We start from the raw sequence: 25,970 nt of genomic DNA, 5'->3' as shown, positions 1-25,970 counted from the left end.
TTATATAAAATAGAATATTATCTGTCTGTGGCTATGTTTGGCCTCATTTATCCCAGCTCTTCCTGTGTGCACTTCCTGAGGAGGAAACGTCATGAGTCCATGTTAGGAACATCACTGTTGTGTATGTGTGGACATGTGTGTGAAGGGCAGGTTGGAGAAGCCTGTCTCCATGGTGATGCTACCAAAGCCAACCCCCGCAAGTGGGATAAACAGGAGTCTCCAAGCCAAGTGCTGGGCTCAATTCTAGGAGCAGGCGAAGGCTATAGCTGGGTTGACAGAAAAGGAAAATGGGCCATAGCACGTGGAATGAGTGTGCCTGAACTTCCTCAGGCCCAAATAGGGAGGGAGAGAGGCCTGAAGATGGTCTGGCAGGTTTGAGACCAAGCAAGCTTGTGTTAAACCATTTATTTTTCTCCTGTCTTATTCCTCTCAGGTTTCTTCAGAACCCTCTCTGAAATTCAGACCTCGGAACAGTCCCAGGATGGAGAGAAGAACATGGCGGCCGGGTTCACGAAGCTCCAGGTAGTATCATGTTTTCTATCAGGCAGAGAGAGGAAAAACAACATGATGTTTGTAGAATTTGTAGTGGCCTTGCTAGGCACATAAATCGGAAGGCCAAAAGTTTAGAGCCCCACAATTTCCCACAAATTTTGACGTAAAGGGGCAACAACTGTCTTCTATCTAATCAGCAAAGATACTTATTTCTGGATTTCTAAGTCATTTATTTAGCCGTGTATATTTGCTGATAATACTGGGAAGTTCTTTTCTTTTTTTCTGTTCTTCTTTCTTTCTTTTTAAGATTTTATTTATTTATTTATTTATTTATTTATTTATTTAAGAAAGAGAGAAAGAATGTAAGCAGGGCAAGTGGCAAAGGAAGAGGGAAAAGCAGGCTCCCACTGAGTAAGGTGCCAGATGTGGAGCTCAATCCCAGCACCCTGGGATCGGGACCTGAGCAGAAGGCAGATGCTTTAAACGAGCCACCTGGGTGCCCCCGGGCAGTTCTTTCTACCAGAGTCTTAAAATAATCTAGGTATTTGAAGGTGTGAAATAGAATGACTGCATCTCTCACTGGTTGGGATGGACGCCAAGGTCATGGCGGCAGTTAGCTGGCCCAAGAGTGTGTCCTACCATGTATACATTTGGGCTAAATGGCAGAGCTCAGCTAAAATCCAGAAGTTCATAGATACCAGAGTTAGAATTCCATTGGGGAAATGCTTACAAAAAACTGGACCAAAAAAAAAAAAAAAAAAAAACTGGACCAGGATAAAGCGAAGACTAAGGGACAGAAAGGAAGCTTGAGGTGTATTATTATTGCCATATTCTGCAAAATCAGACTTCAGCTTCTGTTCAGCCTCTGTTTGGAACTAAAAACACTCAAGAAAAATAAAAATAAAAATGAAAACACCTCAAGTTTCTTCCTGAGAGGCGTGGGCAATTGTGTGACAGCTATATTCTCTGATAGTTTCCAGCTATCAGAGAATATAGCTGGATTCTCTGATCATGATTCCATCCAAGGTTCTGTGACAAGCCAGCATGATAAGGTTATGTGTGTCTGGGTATTTTATGGTTGTGTGTGACTTTGTCACTTGGCTTTGCAACACGGAGAATTCCTTCCCTAAGTACCCACAGGAGAAGATAAACCAGCGCCTGGCAGCTCAGGCGAAGTGCCCTCCTTTATTCTTTAGCCTTACCTCCATCTTTCCCCCACAGTTTAGTTCAATAAGTTTTAAGTGCCTGAAATCATTCTTGGTGAATGAATAACGCTGGACCACTCTGAAGATATGCGGCTGAGAGGGGGACCCTCGTCATCAGCGCGCACTCGTCACCGAGACAGGGTAACCCATGGTTACTGAGCCCAGATCAGTGAAGGGCAGAGAGCCCCCCCTCCTCACTGCTCTTTAAAAGAGGCCCAGCCAAGGGACCCTACCAGCTCCGAGCTCCCAGCCTGGGCGAAGGTGCGGGAAGCAAAGCCTGAGACCTTCAGCCGAGCGAACCAGCTGCGGAAGCGAGGCCAGCATGTCTCCGTCTTTCAAACTTAAGTGTCACCTCGTTCTGATCTTCCTGATGGCTCTACGAGGGGAGACCCGGTACCTGCAGGTGAGCCACCTTCGCGCCGACCCGCTACATCCTCTGCGTGCCGGGCCGGCCCTGGGGGGGCCGCTCAGCCTCCGCTGGGGTCCGCTCCCCGCTCCCCCCCCGCCCCCGTCCTTTCCCCCTTCTTTCTCCGGCTTTCCCCTAGGCTGGGCTTCCTCCCCGCCTCTGCGTCCCTGTCCCGGCCCTGGGGGTGCCCTGGTCCGATGGAAGGGGTCGGGAGCTGTGGTGCGCTCCTTTATTCCCTTCGCTGCGGGGCAGGGAGAGCGCCCGGCCCCCGCCCCTTCCCACCCTGAACTTTCCCGACTCCTTGCTGTTCCCCGGCAGCTGCGGGAAGCGGCGGACCGCGACCCCCTCCTGCTCTGGGGCGCCCGCCTGAAGCGGGACCTGGCCGGGGAGCCCGAGTACCGCCGCGCGCTGCGTGAGTCGGGGCTGCGGGCGCCTCCTCGGCGGGCGGGGGGGGAGCGAGGCGGCGGGGGGCGGGGGGCGCTGGGGGCCGGGGGGTGTCCTGGACCGCGGGGCGGCGGGGGCGACTCCCATGGGGGACCGTGGGGGTCGGGGCCGCGCCGGGGGGGGAGCCGGGGGGGCGGGGGTCTGTCCTGGACTGCGGAGGGGGTGCAGGGGGGCCTACTCCCATCGGGGGCCGCGCAGGGCTGGGGGCTGCCCTGGAGCGCGGGGTGCAGGGCGGCGACTCCCACCGGGGGCCGCGGAGCCGGGCCGGCCGACGCCCTGTGGCCGCAGCCCCCCCGCCGCCCCCCGCAGGGTGCCTGGACATGCTGAGCCTCCCGGGTCAGTTCACCTTCACCGCCGACCGGCCGCGGCTGCACTGCGCCGCCTTCCTCATCGCCGAGCCGGAGGAGCTCATCACCGTCCACTACGACCTGGTCTCCATCGACTGTCGGGGCGGCGACTTCCTGAAGGTGAGCCCCGGGCCAGCCCCGGAGGCCGCGGTCCCGACCCCCTCCCGCGCTCCCGGCCGGCGCCCCAGGATGAGAAACCCACCGCGCGCCCCCCGGGGCTCAGGGCTCAGCTGCGGGGCGCCCCCCTGCCGCCCAGGGCGTGACCCCGGGGCTCGGGCTAGGTCCCGCGGGGGGGTCCCGCGGGGGGTCCCGCGGGGGCCGCGTCTCCCTCCGCCTGTGGCTCTGCCTCTCTCTCTGTGTTAAGTAAAATCTTTGCCAAAAGGAATAAGACAAACCGACGGGCACCGCTGCTGGGGACCCCCAAGAGGGCTGGCCCTGCGTGGAGGCCGGCGGGTCTCTGGGGGCTGCCCCAGGCCCCGGAGCCGGGGGAGTCAGGTCCCAGGCAGCCCCCAGGCCCCAGGCCCCAGGCCCCAACCTCCCCACGCGCCCACCCCTCGGGGTTCCCGTGAGGCACCCGCACCCACACAGGCCCCCTGAAGTGATCCTGATTAGGATCCCAAGTGGAATTATTTTGGAACCTGTCAAACTCCTTAGAAGAGGACCAGTCCGCGAAGTAATAGGTAGCTAGCTGGTAATTTTGGTGACGGGAGCTAGGTTGGACCCTTAAATTGGAGACCTGGGGTGATTTTAAGAGGCCTGTCAATACAAGTCAACAGTGACCTTTTTGTCCAACCACAAACTTTAACAAGTGAAGGAAAGAAGTCCTAAGTGGCCTAACAGCCATCGCTGTTTGAGCATTGAAGGTAGTTCTTGATATTTTCATATGAAATAAGAGTTACAAAATGAGGAAAGTGGGTGCAGCTAGCCTTTGGCAAGTAGGTAAAGTTGCTGCTCCAGTTTTTTTTTTTTTCTTTTACTAGTTTTGAGATATTTTGTTAGTATGTCAATGAGAAGAAGGGAGAGACAGGCTGAAACCCAAATCATGCTTGTGTGGAGTTCTTCTGAAGATGGGATGTGTGCAAAACCTGACCAAGAAAAAAAAAAAAAAAAAAAAACCTGACCAAGATAAGAATGTAAATTGTCTATAGTTTCATTTACCAAGAAATTATCAAATAGAGTATAATAAAGTTTACTTACTTTGGATACTTTAAAGCTTATGAAGAAAAAAATCATTAATAATAACAGGTGCAAACAACCTTCAAGGCCAAATATAGAGAGATGGAAGTCAAGTAGGCAGGGGAGAGCAGGTTGTCAGTTCACTTAAGGCTGCAGGCTCATTGCTAGATAACTTGCTCCCTTTGCGATATACCTGTGACTTCTGGAGTTGATGGGAATAATCATCTATGTCTGTGTTTTCTGTTGGAAGGTGTTTGATGGTTGGATTCTCAAGGGGGAGAAATTCCCCAGTTCCCAGGATCATCCTCTCCCCACCACTGAGCGGTACATAGATTTCTGTGACAGTGGGCTTAGCCGAAGGAGCATCAGATCTTCCCAGAACGTGGCCATGATCTTCTTCCGGGTCCATGAACCAGGAAACGGATTCACATTCACCATAAAGACAGATCCCAACCTCTTTCGTAAGTGGGCTCCCTCTCTTCTCAGTGGGAAGGCAGGACATGGAGGGCAGGTCAGATCTGCTTTGCAAAGGTAGTGTGATTGCACCAGACTAAAATTGGAAGGGAAGAATGATTTGAATGGAAATTCTTTTGTCATTAGAAATGACCTAAAGGATATTTCCTATTCATTACTCTGAAAATCAATTCACAGTTCTTAATTTATTTCCCAGGCTAGGTAGGATATTAATTTTTGGTGGGTAGAATTTTGTTTTGTTTTTTTCTTTAGTCTTTTTCTAATCTTTTGAGGCACTACAATGGATTCAGTAGCAAACTTTAATCCCTCTGAGTCATTCCATTGATCTGGGGTTAGCTTGAAGAATCAGATCTGAAGTTGCTTTCTTAGAGATATTTAGGCAAAGTTCTATCTGGGATTGGTAGACGGATTTCATGTCCTAAGCAGAGGGTTGGACTGAAGGACCTCAGCATTGCTTCCTAAGTCTGAGCCCACCACTCTAATATATTTCATTTCTAATGGGTACACACACAGATGCTGCAAAGGTGAACAGCCCAGGCCTGAAACATGTTACTCTAATCAAAATGAGTTCATTCATTTGCTTACTATTTTTCTCACTAAAAGTGTTTTTTTTTTTTTTTTTTTAATGAGGAAAAGAAAAAAAAGTCACTCATTTTTGGCTGCATACAGTGGTATTAATATTAACACTTCAAATGGTGGAAGAATGGGGCCTAATCTGCCACAGAATAATTTATTGACTTACCCTGCAATTTTTATTTTTTAAAAAAGAAGCCCCCCAAAAGTCTATTTTTGAGGACCGGAATAGAATAATCCTACAAAGCAACATGAAATGTTTCTCCTATATTTCATGTGGTTAGAGATCAAAAATTTTCTAGAATCACCAAGGGATTTCAGTTCTTTTTGAAATTAAGTGTAATGTAAACAGACAAAGGAGGAAGAGTTCTGACCTATTCTGACCAATCAGAAATCTTTGGCCCATGAGCAACAAAACTCTGATACTTCTAGTCTCATAGTTAGGAGAATAAATTTATTATAAGTCTAGATTTGAGATACAAAACAAATCAGAAAGTCTTATGATAAAGTTAAGTATTAATATTTTCTTTTTAAAATATTTTAACTTTTAGTCAATTTACTACTTAACACCCAGCATATATTTATTCAGACATAAGTCTGCTTTCTTTTTTTCTCAGCCTGTTTTGTAACTGTTTTTTAATTTATTAACTTCATTATTTTAAAAATATCATTATAGTTCCAAGTTCAGTGAAGGAAGGTTTAGAGCAGGCAGGGTTTGAGTTCTGGCCTCACCTTTGAGCTTTTATTCTTTTAGATATGCAGCTCAAACTTGGACCCCAGTTAATGAAGTGTTTCTAGAACTTCTTCTACTTGCTAATGTTGTTTGATTATTAATTTATGTCTTATATTTGTTGTAAACAAGGTAACTCCTTGAGATTGAGATTAGAAGCCCCTTACTCCCCAGGAACTTCTACAATGACCATACATCACTGGTGATTTTTATGCTCACCCCCCCAACCCCACTCCTTCCCAATTCCAAATTGCCCTTGTGGTACATATTCTCGGACAGGCTACAAGGCCCTAGACCATAAACAGGAGCCTCGAATAAGGATAAGATCAAGTTCTATAAAAACCCAGCATACCAAATAGTGAAAATGTGATTTTATATTTCCACAAAGCCTGCAATGTGATTTCCCAGACCCCAAATGGAAGGTTTACCCTGGTAGTCCCGCATCTGCATCGAAACTGCAGCTTCTCCATAATTTATCCTGCGGTGATCAAAATATCTGATCTCACCCTGGGCCACCTAAGTGGTCTGCAGTTAAAGGTAAGTTGCTTTCTTAATTTCCAATCACTTACTAAGACCATGGCTTCATCAGAGAAGGAGGAATCGTACGGGGCAAACATGGCCATTAGCAAATTGCGGGAGCATGTGTTTCCATCAACTGTTGGTCGCAGGTGTGCTTGCCCTCGCTGCTTTGATGAAAGCCCCTTCTATTTCCCTTATGCTGCACGTTGCCTACTCAGGTGCCCTTTCTGATTACTTGACTCCTTCTCTTGTGATGTAAGAAATGTTTTCAGTTGATAAAGTTGTGGCATATAATTACAATTGAACTCTCTTGTACTTGCCTCTTTGACAAAAATTCTCTCCTCGCAGAACCTAGTGTGAGTCATCTACACAGCTGTTTTTTGATTATTGGAATGTTTTATGACATGAAGGAAGTATCTCAGTGACAGAACTGTGTGATGAAGGAATGCTAAGTGTAGCATAAAATATAAAATTGGATTTTTATATCACAAAATACAGTAAAATCTTGAAGTTCTTTTTACTTTATATTTAATTCAATACATTTTGCATGAAAATATTACTTGAGGATCTCCGTCAATCTGTATTTCTGTGAACTTCTGTATGGACTTTACAATTAATGCTGAGCTTGACCACATTTTTTTTTTTAACACTGCCAGTTTCCTTCCTCTGAGTCACTCTCATTTCCTTTCACTTTCTCATCTTCCCAGGTTAAGATAGCTCATGTATTTGCTGACATCAAAGACAGTTATTGCTCCTAATCAGACAGATTTCAGTGAAAACCAAATAAATAGGACCAGCACTGAAAAAAGGTGTATATCTAATTTCCTTTAAGCACTAAATTCATAGGCCAGTGCAATGGGCTTGCTGGGTTCCAGAAATAAAAAGAAAGTTAGAGCAGGGGTGATGCTGGACAGCATCAGGAAGATGGGCAGAGCTAGGGCATGGAGAGCCCAGCAGGGCATATGAAGGAGTTTGAGTTTATAAGTGCAGTGGGAAACCACTGAAGGGGTGCAGGCAGGAAAGTGACACAACCCATTTGATTATGTTCAGGTCCGGTGAGAGTGGCTGGAAATTACTGACCTCATGACCAAATTAATTAACAAGGTCCAAAGGGGGAGGGAGAGGATTACTTAAAGGCCATGCTCGCTTTGTGTGGTGTATGGGCCATGGGGTCCAGAGCAGTACGGCAAGGGCCATTGTCACAATCTAGGCAAGAGATGATAGTGGCTTAGTCCAGGGAGCCAGACCCTCAATGGAAGAATCCAGGGGATTACTTCTGAGGAGCTGTACACAATAAGGTTGTGAAGTACTTCTCATTCCTGAGAATACCTGAGAGGTTGGGAAGAGGAGAAAAAAGTCATCGAGTGTCAAGGAACAGGTGTGTCCAACTTGTTTGTTTCTGTTTGGCTCCCCCTTATTTTAGCTCCTAGTTCTTCCCAATTTCCTTCCCATTTCTCTCTCTGGGGCCCGCCTTTTCCCCTTCACCACCTCCTACTGAAATTTAGACCCTGAAGAACCAAGTGGAAAGTCTAGTCTTAAGAGATGTTCCCCCCGGACATCCTCTACTGAAGGGAAAGACAATTAAGGTTTTTTCCCTTCACCTCTTATGCGACTCTTCATACAAGAACATGAGCCTGTACAGAGGGAGACTAATGAAGCCTCTCTTTCATTATCGGATGAAATGATGTATAGAGCATCTAAGCAGAGGACCCAGCAGATAGTGGACACTTAAAAAATGTATGTCCCCACCTGCTTCCTTGTATTAACCAAACACTTGGTGTTATTTTCTAATTTGTTGTTTAGTTCTAGTTGCATTTCAGTGCCTTCTAGATGTTTGAATGTGTGTGTGTTTATGTATGTGTGTGTTTAACATTGTCTATTTTAGGTGTTGTTCTCTATGTGGCAGGGTCTACCCGGTTCACTTCTGAGCACTTTGGCACTCTGGGCTAGATCTCTCCAGAGTATGCCTCAGTGAGGATGACTGGCAAAGCTGGCTGTGTGATCATGGGGGACAGTGCAAGATGAAAATGTGTGGGTCCTTATTTTAGAGTTAATAAAAATTGCAAGATGGTGACAGCAGAGCCTTAAACCAAGCACAAGGCCCTCCTAAGTGTGGGTCCTATGGGCAAAGGTGGCATGCTGACGAGGCTAGCAGTGCAGATCACAGGAGATAGGTGGCCCAAAGTGCAATATTTGGAACGGAGAGTGGCTGGTTTACTTCTGTGGGAAAGTAAAGTGCAGGAATTGCTGTGGACAAGGCAGCGTGGGAAAGATGAAGGGCAGTGGAAAATAGTTATAGTGGATTACTTCTGCATTACATTCTGGCTTCAAGCAGCTTGAAATAAATTAGTTTTAGTTGAGAGAAGAAAGACAATGGTAACTTTACCTACCTTGAGTCCCAAAGGAGGGTTCTCTTCTTTCTTTAACATTCTTAGAACTAATCTAAATGCCTATTAGTAGAAATGATAAGTATTGCCCCAATAGCAGGAAACGTGCTTTATAAAGAAGAAGAGGTGAGTTGAAGGACAAACTGATATAAAAGCCCTATTTATAAAAACTGGCTGCATGCATTAAGAAATTCGAATAATTCAGTACATATGTCCAGATGATTTAAAAAGCAAAGCATTTTTAGATTCAATTTTCATTCATTTTATGTGGAATTCACAGATTCCCATTTCATCATTCCAGTTCTTGAGATTATAAATTTTTTTTAATGCACATTTAAAGAAAATGATTACTCAACTGATTTAGAAGAGCAGTTCTTAGGATCTTTTTTTTTTTTTTCTCTTTCTTTTAACTGTCTCTTAATTTCCGGAGTCTTGGTTGTTAAATTAAATGGCACTGCCAGGATGTCTAGGGCTCATTGAGTGAATTCACCAACTTGAGATTGGTCAAATGGTTTGACTTCTGTAATTGGTTGAAAGCTATCTTTCTCTGCTTTATTCTCTTAGAACCCCTCAGCAGGTTGTGGGGGAATAGGAGACTTTGTAGAGCTGCTGGGAGGAACTGGACTGGACCCTTCCAAGATGATGCCTTTGGCTGACCTCTGCTATTCATTTCATGGCCCTGGTGAGATGTTTCTTTGATAATTATTTATGAGCCTATCAAGATTCCTTAAATAAAACTTGATACTTCCTTAAATGAAACACCTTAGATTTTTTTCTTATACATGGGCAGGCAAGTTCAACCCAAAAAACTTCCATTTTGCACATTGAGCCAATGTAAGGATTCTTACACTTGAGCAAATGTATAATATCGAGAATTCATTACGAAAATATCTGACACTGGGAGAGAAGCCTCTGAAGAAAGAGGGTATATGTTTAAGGTTAGCCCTAATAAAACCATGAGCATGATAGAGCTTTTTTGTTCTTCGCTCTTTCCACCTTCTTGAAGGTCCCTGCTTTCATCCTTTAGAGACTAAGAAGTTTACTCACTGAAAATAGATGGATCAAATAGATGTATCATCAACCACTAATAGTATAATAATGAAGTAATATCTTTTTTAAAAAATGGAGTAATATGTAAATACCTTTTCCATATATATACATATGTATGTATTATTCATAATACGTAAATTAGAAAGTGATATGCTTTATCAGAAATTCTCAGAAGTGCCGAATATCCCCAACTTCTAGGGGCAAAACAAGCCTCTGAAAGAGTAGTGCAAAACCAGAAATACATTCTGAAATCTGAAAGTGGTCACTGGTAATGAAAGACCAGTTTAGTGTACAGCATGCCAAACAGAACCAAATATTCTTTTTTTTTTTTTTTAAGATTTTATTTATTTATTTGAGACAGAGAGAGCACAAGGGGGCTGTGACAGAGGAAGAGGGAAAAGCAGGCTCCCCGCTGAGCAGGGAGCCTGATGTGGGACTCCCTCTCAGGACCCCAGGGTCATGACCAGAACTGAAGGCAGATGCTGCTGCTTAAGCGACTGAACCACCAAAGCGCCCCAGAACCAGAAGTTCTTTGTTAGGGATCAGTGAAGATTTTCCATTGGTTGATGCTTAGGTGGGTTGAGGGTGGCTGGGAATTGCTGGTTTAAGCTGTCAGTACATGTGGCTTTTCTCACCTCTTGCTGTGTCCTCTGAGGCACTGGATCCTTCCATGCAGGAGGGCACCTGCGAGGAGATGCATTTGCTCCGGATAAGAAGAGTAGATTAAGGTCTAAAGAACACTCGCGCCTTAAAATGTAGGTAATTGAAGCCAGAGTGATTTTGGTGCGGTTAAGTCAAATAATAAGTAAGTAAGGTACCATTAACAAAGGAAAGGGAGCATGTTATATATATCAAAGTGTAGAGTAAGATCATGAAAAGAATAAGCTTTCAAATCATTTAAAGAAAATTAAATTTGGACCTCCTCATAGAAGCTTAACCTAGACTCCCAGGTGCTTATATAAAAATAATTAAAGGGTTTATATTTATTACGTCTCTAAATTGGCTTTTACCTCAATAACTACCTGGCTGTTTTACTTCATTTGAACCCAGGCACAGGTTGTGAAGTACCTGTTATGCAGTGGTAATGCTAGAGTGTGTCAGGATGTGGGCCTTACCGAGACAAGGTAGTGGTGCTGATGGGGGAGATAGACAAAATTAAACAGCAGTAAAAATTATTGTATAGAAGATAAGTCTTGCATCAGCAGCCAGCTCAACACTGGAAAAATAAAAGAAATTTTTGATAAAAGTGCTATGAGTTTCAATGTATAGGTGTTCAGTCACATCTGTACTTGAAGATATATATAAACATTGCCAGATGCTCACACAAATAATTGATAAGATTGAAAAGAAACAATGAATAAGATTGGACTTAGGAGAAATCAGGATATCAAAAGCCATTCCATATAAGAAGCCCAGAAAAAAACGAGAGTGAAAAGGTACAGGTGGACAATACAACAAAGCAAGTATATTCATGTATCTAAACTATGCAAATGATTTCTTGCTTATATATAAACAGTTACTATCTAGGCTTGGAAAATAAGAAACAGGTGATGATTTTTTTTTTAGTCGACATAAAATCCAGCAGTCTACTCCATCCTCCAGCCCTGTCCACTAAACACCCTCTGGGTCCTTAGTAGGACAACCAAAAACTGCCCCTGCCCCTCGGAACCTGCCCCTAGAGGGTGGTGCCGCCCCTGCTGAGAACATGGAGCAAGCGCAGAGCACAGGGTAGAGCTTTGGCCTCCACTGCCTTGGCCATGAAAGCCTTGCAGGGAGAACATGAAAAGTGCAGAGACATCTTACTGCCTCTGTTAAATAACAAAAATCCAACTGAATAGATTTGTAAAATCTCATTGGTTTTATTAAAAAATTCATGAATCGGGCAGCCTTCCATCTAGCAAGTAGAGGAGTCTCCAAGGCCTTGTACAAAATGGAAGTTTTTTTTTTTTTATAGAAGGAGGGTGGGACAAGAAATTTGTCCAAAGAAAAAGATTGTTTCATGGGCCACCTGGGTGGCTCAGTCAGTTAAGCACCTGCTTCCGGCTCAGGTCATGATCTAAGGTCCTAGAATACAGCCCTGCATCTGGCTCCCTGCAGACCAGGAAGCCTGCTTCTCCCCCTGGCCCTTCCCCTGCTCATGCTTGTGCTCTCTCTCCCTCTGAAATAAATAAATACAATTTTAAAAAAATCTAAAAAAAGGGAAAGATTGTTCCAGACAAGGCCACATTCCCTTAGGTGGAAAAGCAAGGTGTCTTGTCATCCAGATTGCATCATCTTCCTTTTGAGGGATGGAGAGGGCCCCTGTAGCTGACTCACAGACACTGATAGAAAATTCCTGACTGGTTAAGGCCACCTTTTAGAGGAGGTTGAAATTACAATTAGATTAGATATTAGCCCTAGTTTTGTACCTTGGTCTGAAGAACACCATGTTGGGCCTGTGATTTTCTTTCTTTTTTTTCCCTCTGTGATTTGCTTTTTAACTCCACTTTCCAGCCATTTTTATTTGGCTAACAGTGTTTTTGGTCATGAAGAAAACTGAATTCAATTTCAGCTTTCTACAATTAATTATATATTATAATAAAAATGAAAACAGAACATTTCACCTGATGGCAGATGCATGGGTTGAGTATGTGAGAGGAAGATACATCCCCTTGATTTCTTTATGTTTAAATGGTCTTATCAATGGAAATGGTTTGTGTGGTTTCCAACCTGCAGTGAAACTTTTACTTTTTCCATGAATTATAGCCCAAATGAAAATTGGCTGTGACAACACAGTGGTGCGCCTGGTCTCCAGCGGAAAGCACATAAACCGTGTGACTTTTGAGTACCGCCAGCTGGAACCATATGAACTGGAAAACCCAAGTGGAAATAGTATCCAAGAACTCTGTTTGTCTGGTCTTTGAGTAACCAATCCCAGTGATGTACATGCTGCTAGCTAAGTAAGTTTTTAATGGCTATTATATATGATTTTGATGACCAGCTAGTTAAAAGCCTTTCATACCAGTCAGTATTCCCAGGCGTGAGCACACATTCAACACACCCAAGCAGACACACCGTGTGCACAAGCATGCGTTATTTTTTGTACCTTATTTCTTTTTCATTTGTAATATATGAAAGACCACATGGCAGACAATAGCCCCCTTTGGTAGAAAAACAGTTTTCTTTTGTTCTTTGGTATGCTACAAACCTGAAATGGTAAGGCAAGGGCACAGCAATGGGCAATAAGAAATTGTATCTCAAAAAAAAAATGTATCTAAAGGGAAAATACCATAAAGAAATTAAAATGGTGGTGTTCATATCAGTCCTAGAGCAGAAAACAATTCAATGGCTGTGTATGTGTATACCAAAGTAGTTGCATCTGTTTGTTATTCTATTTGTAATAGGTAACAAATTATAGCTACTATTTATTGATTTGTAACATCTTGTTTCTAACAAAACTTTGTAGCATGGAAAAAAGTTTCCATCCACAAGTACAAACGTGAATAAATGTATCAGAATGCTGACACCTTGACATTTTGCTTTGTTTTCCTGAGTAGACCCCTCCCTTATTACCATTAGAAAATAATGTTCTCTCATGTGATGCAGAACCAAGTGCTGAGTTAAGTCATTTCAGAGTTTTTACAGCTAGTAGAACTCTGGGCCACTGGAGTAGAATTATTTAGAGCAAGAGGCAGGATTACACTATTTGCACAAACAACACAAATGGTCCTGATGGGGAAGCAGGATGCAGAAATCCTTTTTCCACCATCCCCCAAGAAAACTGAGAGTACATGTTTTTGTCCCAATGGGGAGGACTTCTCAACAAGGACCTGACAGCTCTCATAGACATTTGCAGAAATAGGAGGACTTCTTTGGTGCTGAGGGTCATTTACTGTTGAGTAAGGCTTGTTCACCTTTGGCTGGAGACCAAGCACTTGGTCTATACTAGACACGTGGGGGCCAAAAATGAGGTCCTGAGCCAGAAAGGACATACCCCTAAATGAACACTTTTCAACTGATGGGTAGAAGCTGCAAACTATACCACAGTTAATGGCCTGATTGTGATTCCTGAAACATAATTAATACAAAGGTCATTTTATAATGAAATGTACTGGAATCCCATACACCGGGCTTGTTAACAAAATTTGAAAACCAGGCAGAAAGAAAACTACTGATCGAGGATGTAAAAATACCCAGGATTTAACACAAATTTTGGCTCAATATTTTGGAATGAGTGAATTAATGCCTGAAAGGATGAATGAGTGGATGGATGAATAAATGGTAGGATAAAAGCTGGGATGAATGAATAAATGCCTGAATGGATAGAATTCCTAGTTACCTATAGAAGACACTGGCTATCTCATTTCATAGAAAATAATATTCTGTGAAGTTGAACCCTTTTCTTTTTCACAGTCCTTTTGCAATCTAAGAATGAATGCATTCGCATCACTGTCAGCAGTCTCTGGCTTGTGCTCCCTGTATGCTGATTACAGAAAAATGATCTGAGGGAAGGAGGGGAGTCTTTGTTGTTTTAGGTTTTTATTTATTTATTCACGAGACACACAGAGGCAGAGACACAGGCAGAGGGAGAAGCAGGCTCCCTGCAGGGAGCCTGACGTGGGACTTGATCCCAGGACCCTGGGATCACAACCTGAGCCAAAGGCAGACGTTCAATCCCTGAGCCACCCAGGTACCCCAAGCAGGGGAGTCTTTTACCATGGGACTTAAGACAACCTGCTTTTATTCCTAAGGGACATTATGCAAGCTACTCAACCTCGCTGCACTAAAATGGGTGGGACCGCGGCCCTTCTAACACTGGCGGTATGCAGGCATTCATCTGTGGCATGTTTTACTTCAAAGCTTATTAGTGTGCCATAGCACATGTTCTTTAAGAGGACAGACACTCCAGTGAGCTGTCCAAGATATTTTTTGGATATCCATGTCTTAGTCCTTTTTTTTTTTTTTTTAAGATTTTATTTATTTGAGAGAGAGAGAGAGAGCACAAGCATGTGCCCACACATGAGTGATGGGGGGCAAAGAGAGAAGCAGGCTCCCCGCTGAGTAGGGAGTCCAATAGGGGGCTTTTTCCCAGGCCCCTGGGATCAGGACCTGAGCTGAAAGGAGGGGTTTAACCAACCGAGCCACGCAGGTGCCCCCATGTCTTAGCTTTCATTCCAAAGGATGGAGCATTTTTCTGGAAACAAAATGGTGGATGAGATCTCTGAGGAGAGTGACATGGTATGTCCCCACTGGCACCTTCACTAACTGAGTAAAATGTTATCTGAAATTCTGGCCAAATTTGACTTTCTAAGAGAAGCAGTATGCATAGTGGTTGAGGCCATTGACTCTGGAGCCAGACCTCGGCTACTTACTTGAACAAGTTACATAGGAGACTCGCTGCTCATTTTTTTTCATCTGTCAAACTGGAGTAATAAAGGTAAATCTTTTAAATAAACATTTTTCTCAAGATTCAGCGGTTAAGGGATGCCTTGGTGGCTCAGTGGTTGGGTGTCTGCCTTTGATTCAGGGCATGACCCTGGGGTCTGGGATTGAGTCCTGCAGGGAGCCTGCTTCTCCCTCTGCCTGTGTCTCTGCCTCTCTCTCTGTGTCTCTCATGAAGAAATAAATAAAATCTTTTTTAAAAAGGGTTAAGTGGTTAAGTATATATTAAAGCCCAAAAATTATGTCTTGTACATGTCAGTTGTTACTATTATTTATTACTTATAAGCAAATATAGGCCATCCCATACTCTTAGTGAGGCATTTGCTCTGTTTTCTGAAGCGTTTGACTCATTGTCCTTTTTCATCCCGGGACATTTGTGAAGAAGCTGGGGTTAGTTAGACTGGGAAGTGGAGTATAAGGTCATGGGTAACATTTAAGGGTAGATGATGTCAGGCCTGGACAGGTTCCCATGGGCCTCTCCTTATAGTTGGCCCCTATTTGTAGGCTCTGCACATCCATAGGACCTTTCCTGACCTTGGACAGGAAGAACCTGGGTAGCTCTTATCCAACATTCTGGTCATGAGGGAGTCACCCCATAAATAATCTATGCTGACTCTTTACCTCTGTGCACAGCCCTCATCTCCACGATGTAACCTTCTGGCTCTTGGTTACCTCACTCTGGGTCAAGAAGCCTGACTGTACCTTAGCTTCCACTCCTAGCCTCGGTCTTCCTGAATACTAAATAGGTGATTTGTGCTCTGCTGCTAATCACTGAATCCCCCAATTCCTCCTGCCTCCATGCCTGACATTCTGAGCATTTTTGCTCCTAAATCTTATGCCACTCGCCCATCCTATCCTCTGGGCACTTTTCTACCTCCTGCTTCTACTTCCTACTGTTGGTGGAGAATGTTGGTCTGCCTATGACAATGGACTTTCTCCCAGTCTCTGAGGCAGCATGTTTTCTTGACCTCCAACCTCTTCCTGGTACTGTTGCTTCACTTAAAAGGATAGGGCAGAAGTATTATGTGTTCAACAAAAGTCATTTCTTCTACCCTCTAAATAGACAGCTAGACTACAATTTCCAGCCTCCCTTACAGTCAGGTTTGGTCATATGACTGAATTTTGCCTGAAAGAGTGTGGGTAGAATGATGTCCTATCCTCATGTGATCCTCCATGCCCTCTGTCTCTCCTCTCTTACCTACTGGCAAGATATCAAGGTTTTTTTGTATTTTTTTTTTTTAGAGATTTTATTTATTTATTTATGAGAGACACACAGAGGAGAGAGAGAGGCAGAGACACAGGCAGAGGGAGAAGCAGCCTCCATACAGAGAACCTGATGCAGGACTCGATCCTGGGGCCCCAGGATCATGCCCTGGGCTGAAGGCGGCAGTGCTAAACCACTGAGCCACCCAGAGATACCCTATTTCACTTAAAAAAAAAAAAAATATATATATATATATATATATATATTTTATTGAAATTCGATTTGCCAACATATAGTATAACACCCAGTGCTCATCCCGTCCAGTGCCCCCCTCAGTGCCCGTCACCCAGTCACCCCAGATATCAAGGGTTTAACAAAGGAATCCAAGACCATACAAGAAGATGGAGCCATGGGATCCAGATCCTGGATCACTGAATGACCACATGGAAGGCTGCCTATTGACCAGAAATTGGACTTTGTATAAATGAGAAGTGAATTTTTATTATATTAAGTTACTGAGATGATGATGGTGGTGGTGGTAGTGGTGGTGAGTGTTACCATAGTTCATACAAGGAGCTTGCCTCATTCCAATTCTCAGTTATTCTCTTATTTTCCTGTCAGGTTTTGTGGCAACTATCCAGACAGGCCTGACCTCATTGTCTTCCAGAGAAAGATACCTCAAATACACGTCTTTGATCTCCCAAACACCAAGGTGTAACGGAACTCATTGTATCCGACCTTTCCATATACCTTAAAGAATCCATATACACTGATTCTTAGACTAGACTCCTTTGAAAATTTGATGGAAACTATAGATCATTTCCCAGGGGGAAAAAATGCCCAATATATATAAGAACACCCCCAAGTTTCTGAAAGCTTATAAGACCCTGAAGCCCATCCAAGGTTTTGGGATGAGAATCCCTGCTTCAAGAGTAAATAATGGGGATCCCTGGGTGGCGCAGCGGTTTGGCGCCTGCCTTTGGCCCAGGGCGCGATCCTGGAGACCCGGGATCGAATCCTACATCGGGCTCCTGGTGCATGGAGCCTGCTTCTCCCTCTGCCTGTGTCTCTGCCTCTCTTTCTCTCTGTGTGACTATCATAAATAAATAAAAATTAAAAAAAAGAGTAAATAATGGATAAAAGTAATTTAATAGTAATTTTTTTATGAAAGTGATTTTTAAACCAGTCTTCTCAATCTGGGCTGCTCTCTTATCAGTATTAGTTAGACACATTCCTTGGTTAATTCAACTGCAAAATAAGTCCATCATAGCAACTTAATGTTTCTGCTTTTGTATTTAATTAATTTTGCCTTTTACCCCTACTTTTCCTGGCCTGTTAGGTAGTTTTTCCTAAGGGAGGAAATACATTTGACACAGGACAAATTTTTGTGACAGACTCTTTCAGATTCTTCTTTCTCAACTTCAGATTTTTTTTTTCTTGCTATCTTAATAGGTAGGCAACATTGCCAGAGTTTGCCTGGAAAGTAGAATCTTTGTGAAAGAAAAATAAAGATCTGATGGACAAGATTTATTGGTAGGCAGTTTGTGTGCTTAACAACACCTGATAGAGAATTGTGGCTAGGAGCTCCCATTATAGGGTAATCATACGAAATTATATCTGAATACACATTTATCTCTTCAGTGTAGTATTTCAGAAGAGAAATTATTTGTATGTTCAATAAACAGATTGAATGGCTTCAATTCTAATGGGTCATTTGTAATGATTGCCACGCACTTATCTCTTTGCATTTAAATGTGTTAAGACAAACTATGCAACGAGAGAAGCAGAGAGGCAAAAGAGAAAATCCAAGTAAGAGAAAGGAGGCTTGATTTGAGGGTTTGAAAACATAATGAAAATCAAGGTCTCCAAATTGGACTCTTGGCTTTGCTCTTGGTAGCAAGTGTATTCAATCCCTCTGTAGCTGAAAAATTGAAAATGAGAAGTGTTTAGTGCTTTTTATTTTTATTTATTTTGTGTGTGTGTGTGTGTGTGTGTGTGTGTTTAGTGCTTTAAGGGGAAGTCTTAATGCCAATGCTAGGACATACAGCTGGAGGGGCTAGAGAGAACTGCCATCTTTGTGACGAGATCGGTTATGAGATACAGGAGTTTAAGATGTACTCCTCTCTGCTGACTTCCCTCTCCAGGTTTGTAAACTGTAAGAGAATGTGTCCTATGTCATAAATGGCTCTGATGTAATCAAGCTGACCAAAGGGCAAGCCCATATGATGGCAATCTATGTATGGTTGGAGGGACAGCAGAAGCCCTACTTGACTGAGAATATGACCAAATTTTGCACCCTTAAAATTCTTTACCTTTTGTTCTTTAGGATGTTTTTTGTTGGTTGGTTTGCTTATTTATGGTTTTTTAAAATTTTTTAAAAAATTTTTTTCACTTGTTTGTTTTTTTAGAGAGGTAGAGTACAGGAGAGCCAAGGGGCAGGGAGGGAGAGAATCTTAAGCAGGTTCCTTGCTCAGTGGAGATGTAGGGCTCAAACTCACAACTCTGAGATCATGACCTGAGCCAAAATCAAGAGTCAATCACTTAACTGACTGAGACACCAGGCACCCCTAGGATGTATTTTAATTAAACAAGTAATTTGGGACACCTGGGTGGCTCAGTGATTGAGTGTTTGCCTTTGGCTCCTGATCCTGGGAGTCCAGGGATGGAGTCCCACATCGGGCTCCCTGCGGGCAGCCTGCTTCTCCCTCTGCCTATGTCTCTGCCTCTTTCTCTGGGTCTCTCATGAATAAATAAGTAAAATCTTTTTTAAAAAAATTAAGCAAGTAAAAAAAATTAAGCAAGTAATTCATAACTTCTTTATCGCTTTAAAAGATTCAAACCATGTATAGGTGGTTAATGAAATAACTTAGAAATCAGTAATTAATTTACCATATAAGGTATCACTAAGCATTATAATGTGACAGACAATTGGCAGCTAAGTTTTGGAGGAGAAATGTGGTATGTGGTGCGTGGAATTAAGAGTGTGAGATACTAAGGAGACAGATTCACATGAATGCCCCATTAAGGCTCTTGGGGAACCCAGAAAGGACCTGATGAAACCACAAGCTGACTGAGAGTCCTTAGGGGAAAGCCAAAGAAAGCTTACTATGGAGTTGGGGGTATTGCCAAAGACAAATTTAGTATACTTCCTCGGTTTTGCTGAGGACCAGCTTGGAGTGCAATCTTGCCTATGTAGAATGGATGGACCAAAGATGCAGCTTTATTTTATTTTATTTTATTTTATTTTATTTTATTTTATTTTATTTTATTTTATTTTATTTTATTTTATTTTATGATTTTATTTATTTATTCATGACAGACACACAGAGAGAGAGGCAGAGACACAAGCAGAGGGAGAAGTAGGCTCCATGCAGGGAGACCGACGTGGGACTCGATCCCGGGTCTCCAGGATCACACCCTGGGCTGAAGGCGACGCTAAACGGCTGAGCCACTAGGGTTGCCCCAAGATGCAGCTTTAGAAACAAGATCTAGTCCTATGAGAGTAGGCATCGTAATGGAGGGTGGGTAGGTGGGGAGACAGCCAGACTTCAGAACCAGACATGAGGCTGAGTTCTAATTCAACCACTAATCACTCATGTGCCCTTGAGCAAGTCATTTTACCTCACATGTAAAGTATAAACAAGAGTAAACAGGAGTACCTACCTCTTCAATTAGATAGGTTCTGTGTCAAGTACCTTTCTGGTCACATGGAAGATGTTATGAATATGTCTTTCTTAGAAAGGTTGTTTATCAGTCAAGACGTTGGTTATAAAGTTTCATCTTTTTTTTAAGATTTTTATTTATTTATTAGAGACAGAGAGAAGCATGAGCAGGGGATGCAGCAGGCAGAGGGAGAGGGAGAAGCAGGATCCCTCCTGGGCAGGGAGCCCCACGTAGGGCTCAATCCCAGGACCCTGGGATCATGACCTGAGCCAAAGGCAGATGCTCAACCCACTGAGCCACCAGGGCACCCCTAAAATTTCATCTTAGATGCTATAAAGAAGTATGCTATTTAAAGGAAATAAGAGGTGGCTCTTCTATTTTATTTAAAAAAATTTTTTTTTAGGTTTTGTTTAAGTAATCTCTATACCCAACATGGGGCTCTAACTCACAACCTTGAGATCAAGAGTCGCATGCTCTTCTGACTAAGCCAGCCAGGCACCCTAAGAGGTGGCTCTTTTAAGTGATGAGAATTTATTTGGTAAAAGAAATAATTGATTGTTTTTATAACATCAAATTGTTATACTTATTTTTTCTTAGAATGGCCTTCCTGTGAGAGTATTCATCAATTTCTTAAAATGGGGTGGTTGAGGGGTACCTGGCTGACTCAGTTGGAAGAGAATGTGACTCTTGATCTCAGGGTCATGAGTTTGAGCCCCACATTTGGTGTAGAGATTACTTGAATAAACACAACTTTTTTTTTTATTATTATGTTCATTTGCAAGGTTCATAAAGTTGTCATCTGCTCAGTGAAAGCCAACCTTCCACCCATCCTGTCCTTCCTTATAAATGGAAACCTCTCTAATTCTTCCCTCTCCTGGCCTTCCTATTGAAAAACAACTTGCTTACACTGAGTGCCACTAAGGGTCAACCCCAGGGTAAAGATAGGAAGGGGTGAGGTAGGTATAAATTTCTGTAAGGCCACAGGTTTATAAACAAAACAAAGAAACCAAAAAACCTCTCTAAAATGGACAAGCATTAAGAAAGTGTTTGGCTTTTTATTAACTTAAGGCATAATAAAAACTAATATTATTGAACACTTAATATGTACCTTGCACTGTTCTACAAACTTCCAATGAGTTAGAACATTTAAACCTATCTCCGGGGATCCCTGGGTGGCGCAGTGGTTTGGCGCCTGCCTTTGGCCCAGGGCGCGATCCTGGAGACCCGGGATCGAATCCCACGTCGGGCTCCCGGTGCATGGAGCCTGCTTCTCCCTCTGCCTGTGTCTCTGCCTCTCTCTCTCTCTCTGTGTGACTATCATAAATAAATAAAAATTAAAAAAAAAAAAACCTATCTCCGTTTTACAAATGGAGAAACCGAAGCAGAGGGAAATAAAATTAATTTGCCTCAAATCACACAGAAAGAAGTAGATGCAGATTCCAGTCATCTGACATCAAAGTTTGACCACCATTTTACTGTACCACCCTGCTAGAGACTATTAGAGCAAAATATGAGACACTGCTTTCACGAAGGGTTTCTGCCCACATAGCAGTGACATTGAAAGCTTTTTGGTCCTATTCCTTTATCAAAATACACCATTCAAAATAATTTTAGGGCATTTGTCTGAGGATATTTTAACAAATCAGTCCCCGTTCTGTTTCTCAGAGTGGCCAAATGTGATAGCTAATATTTTGTGTCAACTTGGCTAGGTCATGATACCTTGATATTTGCTCAAATACTTGTTAGGATACAGCTGTGAAAGTATTTGCTATATGAGATGAACATTTAAATCAGTAGACTTTGAGTAAAGCTGTATGGTGCAGTAAAGCACCGTAATGTGGATGGGCCTCATCCAATCAGTTGAAGGTCCTAAGAGAAGAAAGAGAGTTCCCCTGAGGAAGAGGGAGCCTATTGGTTCTTTTTCTCTAGAGAACCCCAACACACTAAATACTACCAACATTTTTTTTTCTCTTAAAGTCTTTCTCTTGTACCCAAGCCACAATGTGCTGGAAGCAAAGCTTTTGCTAAATCACTGTGTACCAACGAATGGTGTGAGGTGATTATGTCTTTTCTTTCTCCATGTAGCCCCGAGTGACTTTCTAGTCACAAACTAGCTTTCATGTACAGGAGCACAACAAGGCAAAGGAGTGGATGTCAACAAATGTATTAGGAACTTCCCTGCATCACCTCTACCCATTTACCTGAGAGGCAGGTGTTGAAGATGGCAAGGGCCAGAGTAAAGCCCTGTTCTCACTCAAATAAACTGTCTCTGAAAAGAAAGTCCAAAATAAAAGTGGTGTGAGTTGTCATTGTCTCGTTTTTAGGAGGAACTGTAGAAAGAGCAGCCAACAGTTATACAGACACTTAAGATTGTTCCTATGTAAATTCCAGGCAATATTCTAATTATAACCCATGCTAACTGAATATTATCACCTAACATTCACAATTAACAAAAGTTTTCTGGCTGTTGTCAAATCTTAAGTGAAAAGCTAAAAGCTTTCAATGAATAGATTCATTGATAAATCTAATTTGAGAGACTCTTTCAAAGCAATGTCTTGAATTGGAAAGGACTCCCTCATGCATGAGTGAACAATGCGTTTCCCCAGGCCAGTAATGAAATGTGCTCTATCCAGGATTGCAGGAACATCTGGGATGTACATAATAAGACAAGAGGAAAACATTATGGGGGGAAAATCACTCAAGATTCATTAAAAAAATTTTTTTTTAAGAGAGAAAAAGATCATAGGGAGGAAGGGGCAGAAGGAGAGAGAGAGAGAGAGAATCTTAAACAGCCTCCCCCCTGGGCCGACATAGGGCTCAATGTCACAACCCTGAGATCATGACCTGAGCTGAAATCAAGAGTTAGATGCTTAACCGACTGAGCCACCCAGGTGCCCCTGAAGATTCATTTTTTTAAAATGTGATAAATTTAAGAAATGAAGACAAGACAGTAAAATATAAGGGTCAGTGGATGGGTTTGATAGTAGCTCGGACAAGCTGAGAAAATCAGTTCGGAAAGAAGTTAGAAGGTATGGCGGGTAGAAGGAGATGCCCTGGTGTACATCTGAAAGGGCCACTGTGTTATTAGGCATCTTGTTTCTCCTTGTTACAAAAGGTTAATATTCTCAAATACTTTGTAGATTTTTAAAAATACTTCTCTTGAAAATTCTATCTCAAAAAGTGATGTCTGTAAAGATGCTGTGAGGAACTGATTATTTCCATTAGTTAAATGAATGTAGATGAACAGAACTAGGAATTCAGGGTAACTCCTCTGCTATGGAGGGGTTTGTGGCCCCGCCAAATTCATATGTGGAATCCTCATCCCCAGTGTAATGCTACTTTGGTGAATCCTTTGAGAAGTGATTGGGATTAGTGCCCTTATGCTCAAGAAACCTTGCCTGTCCCTCTTGCCACATGAGGTTACAGTGAGAAGCTGGCATACTGGATCTGCTGGTACCATGATCTTGGGGTTCCCCGCCTCCAGCACTGTGAGATACGTTTATTGCTTATAAGCCACCCAGTTTGTAGTATTTTTGTTGTAGCAGCCCTAACAGACTAACTCTCCCAAGCCTGATCCATTGGCAAATTCCCCATGTAGTCATTTTCTAAAGTACCTCAATTCTTCATTTCACTTCTTTATGAATGTAGATTTTAATTTAAATGATACCCCAATTTTTGGTCTAGCACATTCTTTTAGTCTCAAAATTTACTTTTTCTCTATATAATCATAAACCTAACATTTATTCAGTGTTTATTACATACTCGCCATTGTAAAATGGTTTATAGTCACATATTAGCTCATCTAATCTTACAACAATCCACAGAGAAGGTAGTGTTATTATCCACATTTTGCCAATTAAGAAACTGAGGAAGATGGGATCCCTGGGTGGCGCAGGGGTTTAGCGCCTGCCTTTGGCCCAGGGTGTGATCCTGGAGACCCGGGATCAAATCCCACGTCGGGCTCCCGGTGCATGGAGCCTGCTTCTCCCTCTGCCTGTGTCTCTGCCTCTCTCTCTCTCTCTCTCTCTGTGACTATCATAAATAACTAAATATTTTAAAAAAAGAAACTGAAGAAGAAAGAGGTTTAGAAATTTACCCAAGATTATCCAGCTACTCATTCATAATGGAAAACAATTGATATTTCCTTTGTCAGGTTAATTCACGGCAACAATGACTCCTTTTGTTCCTAATTATCAATTATCAACCATTCTCCTACATGACCTTATTTACAGCTCCAGCTCTCCTCTTCCATTACAATCCATCCTGTTCCATCCTCCCTTCCCCCAAATTAAAAAAGCACAAAGTCTGGTAAAAAAAGAAATTGTCTAGATAGTTGAATGGGTTTGATTTTATTACTTACTTTTTAATGGGAAGATCTGGATCATTTCCCTCATTTTTCATTTCACTTTAAGACCTGGTTTGTGGTATTTCATATGTCTGCTAGGAATAAAGGAAATTCCTTCAAACTGGGTGTTTTGACTATCAAAACATTTTCATAATGATCCTTAGGTTAAGGTTTAGACCAGAAATCATCGCTGTAATGAATAAGAAGCAACAGCATGACCTTCTGTCCTGGTTAAAAGATACAAAACTTGCTTTTGAGCTTTTCTTTGGCAAAGTTTCCAGGCAGTATTTCTAGAACAAAAAAAGCCTCCTCCATTTGGTGCTGCAGGAATACGGTGCCTGATTCACTGATGGGAGTCTCTGAGCAGACCAGATGAGCCCAGAGTCAAGGAACATATCCCCTAAAACTAGACAGGGCACCAGAAAAGCTGGGGACCAAATACCCAGCACTGCTTAGGAACCTACTTTTATGATAAACTTAGCCCAAATTGCCAAGAATTCCTCATATTGCAGAAAACAGTGACTATCCTCTATTGAAAAAAAATCTTATCAGGCCACCAAGGCTAGTGATAAGAAGAGGTGCCTCAGAAGAGACACCCTCTGTAGGCAGCTGCAGGTGGTGTTATTATCGAAAGGAAAATCTACCTTTGGCGGTGCTTCTTAAACTTTAATGTGAATGTGAATCTCCTTGGATCTTATCAAAGATCAGATTCTGATTCAGGGGTGGGTCATAGATTTTGCATCTCTAATAGCTTCCAGGTGAGGCTGATGCTACTGGTCCGTGGACCTGTAAGGAGATATGTGTGGAGAAAGATGACTTTTCTTGATTTTATTTTTCTTGTTTGTTTTTAAGAGGCAGCAAGAAAGCACATGTGCAAGAGAGACTGTGGAGGGGGGAAGGAGCAGGGGCAGAGGGAGAGAATCTTAAGCAGACTCCACACCCAGCCTGGAGCCTGGCCCTGGGCTCTAGCTCAAGATCCCAGGCTCAAGACCTGAGCCCAAGTCAAGAGGCCCCTGCTTGATGCCCTGAGGCCCCGGGAGGTTACCTGGCAGTGAGGCTGGCTTCTGGTTGGTTGGTTGGTTTTTCCTTTTCTTGAAGACTTGTGCTAAATAATAAAAGCTACCTTGCTTTCTTTCCGCCTTGTCGCGCGTGTTGGGAGCACCACGGCAGAAGGGCAAGCTGTACCCTGAGAAGGGCAGACACATCAACAAAGGAAAGCTCCAGAGGGAGAGCAAGCACCTGTGGCCTTGGCCAGGTCCCTGCATGGGCACCATTCTCCCGAGGGGATCCAGTGACACCCTCTTAACTCCCTGTGAAGAAGACTGCCCCTTGCCAGCAACTGTGATTTCCTATCAGTACCCCTGTCGTGCGAAGTACACTTCTGACCATATGGCACCAAACAGCTGATACGCTGCCCCTCCGCCCTGCAGCTCCCGGTGCACAGGCCTCGTGGGCTGCTGTCCCGTGGGACGCCTGCTCAAGGGTGGGTTAGGAGGGCAGGGCAGGTCCCACTTCTCCTCTTGGTGCTCTGTTT

The 25,970-nt window shown here is 43.1% G+C and overlaps 1 protein-coding gene and 1 long non-coding RNA gene across 3 annotated transcripts; one reads left to right on the top strand and one right to left on the bottom strand.

Annotated features, from left to right (window-relative positions):
* The first annotated feature begins 378 nt into the window (after window positions 1-378).
* CRHBP (corticotropin releasing hormone binding protein) lies at window positions 379-13,314 on the top strand. Of its 2 annotated transcripts, XM_077867604.1 has the most exons (8): window positions 379-522; window positions 1,714-2,100; window positions 2,422-2,515; window positions 2,857-3,014; window positions 4,321-4,531; window positions 6,236-6,384; window positions 9,318-9,435; window positions 12,549-13,314. In XM_077867604.1, the coding sequence occupies exons 2-8, from the start codon at window positions 2,020-2,022 to the stop codon at window positions 12,704-12,706; spliced, it is 969 nt and encodes a 322-aa protein (XP_077723730.1). In that variant the 5' UTR covers window positions 379-522; window positions 1,714-2,019; the 3' UTR covers window positions 12,707-13,314. The 2 variants fall into 2 exon arrangements, with proteins under 2 accessions (XP_077723730.1, XP_077723722.1); XM_077867596.1 differs by lacking the exon at window positions 379-522 and having other exon boundaries at window positions 1,582-2,100.
* On the bottom strand, window positions 10,168-24,590 carry LOC144295134 (uncharacterized). The gene is made up of 3 exons (XR_013362552.1): window positions 24,452-24,590; window positions 22,293-22,360; window positions 10,168-10,487 (listed from the first exon to the last, which is right to left on the bottom strand). It is a non-coding gene; the product is annotated as an uncharacterized LOC144295134 (long non-coding RNA).
* Window positions 24,591-25,970: the final 1,380 nt, after the last annotated feature.

This window comes from Canis aureus, chromosome 2 (genome assembly GCF_053574225.1).
Source record: "Canis aureus isolate CA01 chromosome 2, VMU_Caureus_v.1.0, whole genome shotgun sequence".
In the NCBI taxonomy this organism is placed as follows: Eukaryota; Metazoa; Chordata; class Mammalia; order Carnivora; family Canidae; genus Canis; species Canis aureus.
Note: the sequence above shows the minus strand (reverse complement) of the source record. Positions and strands in the feature narration are given on the sequence as shown.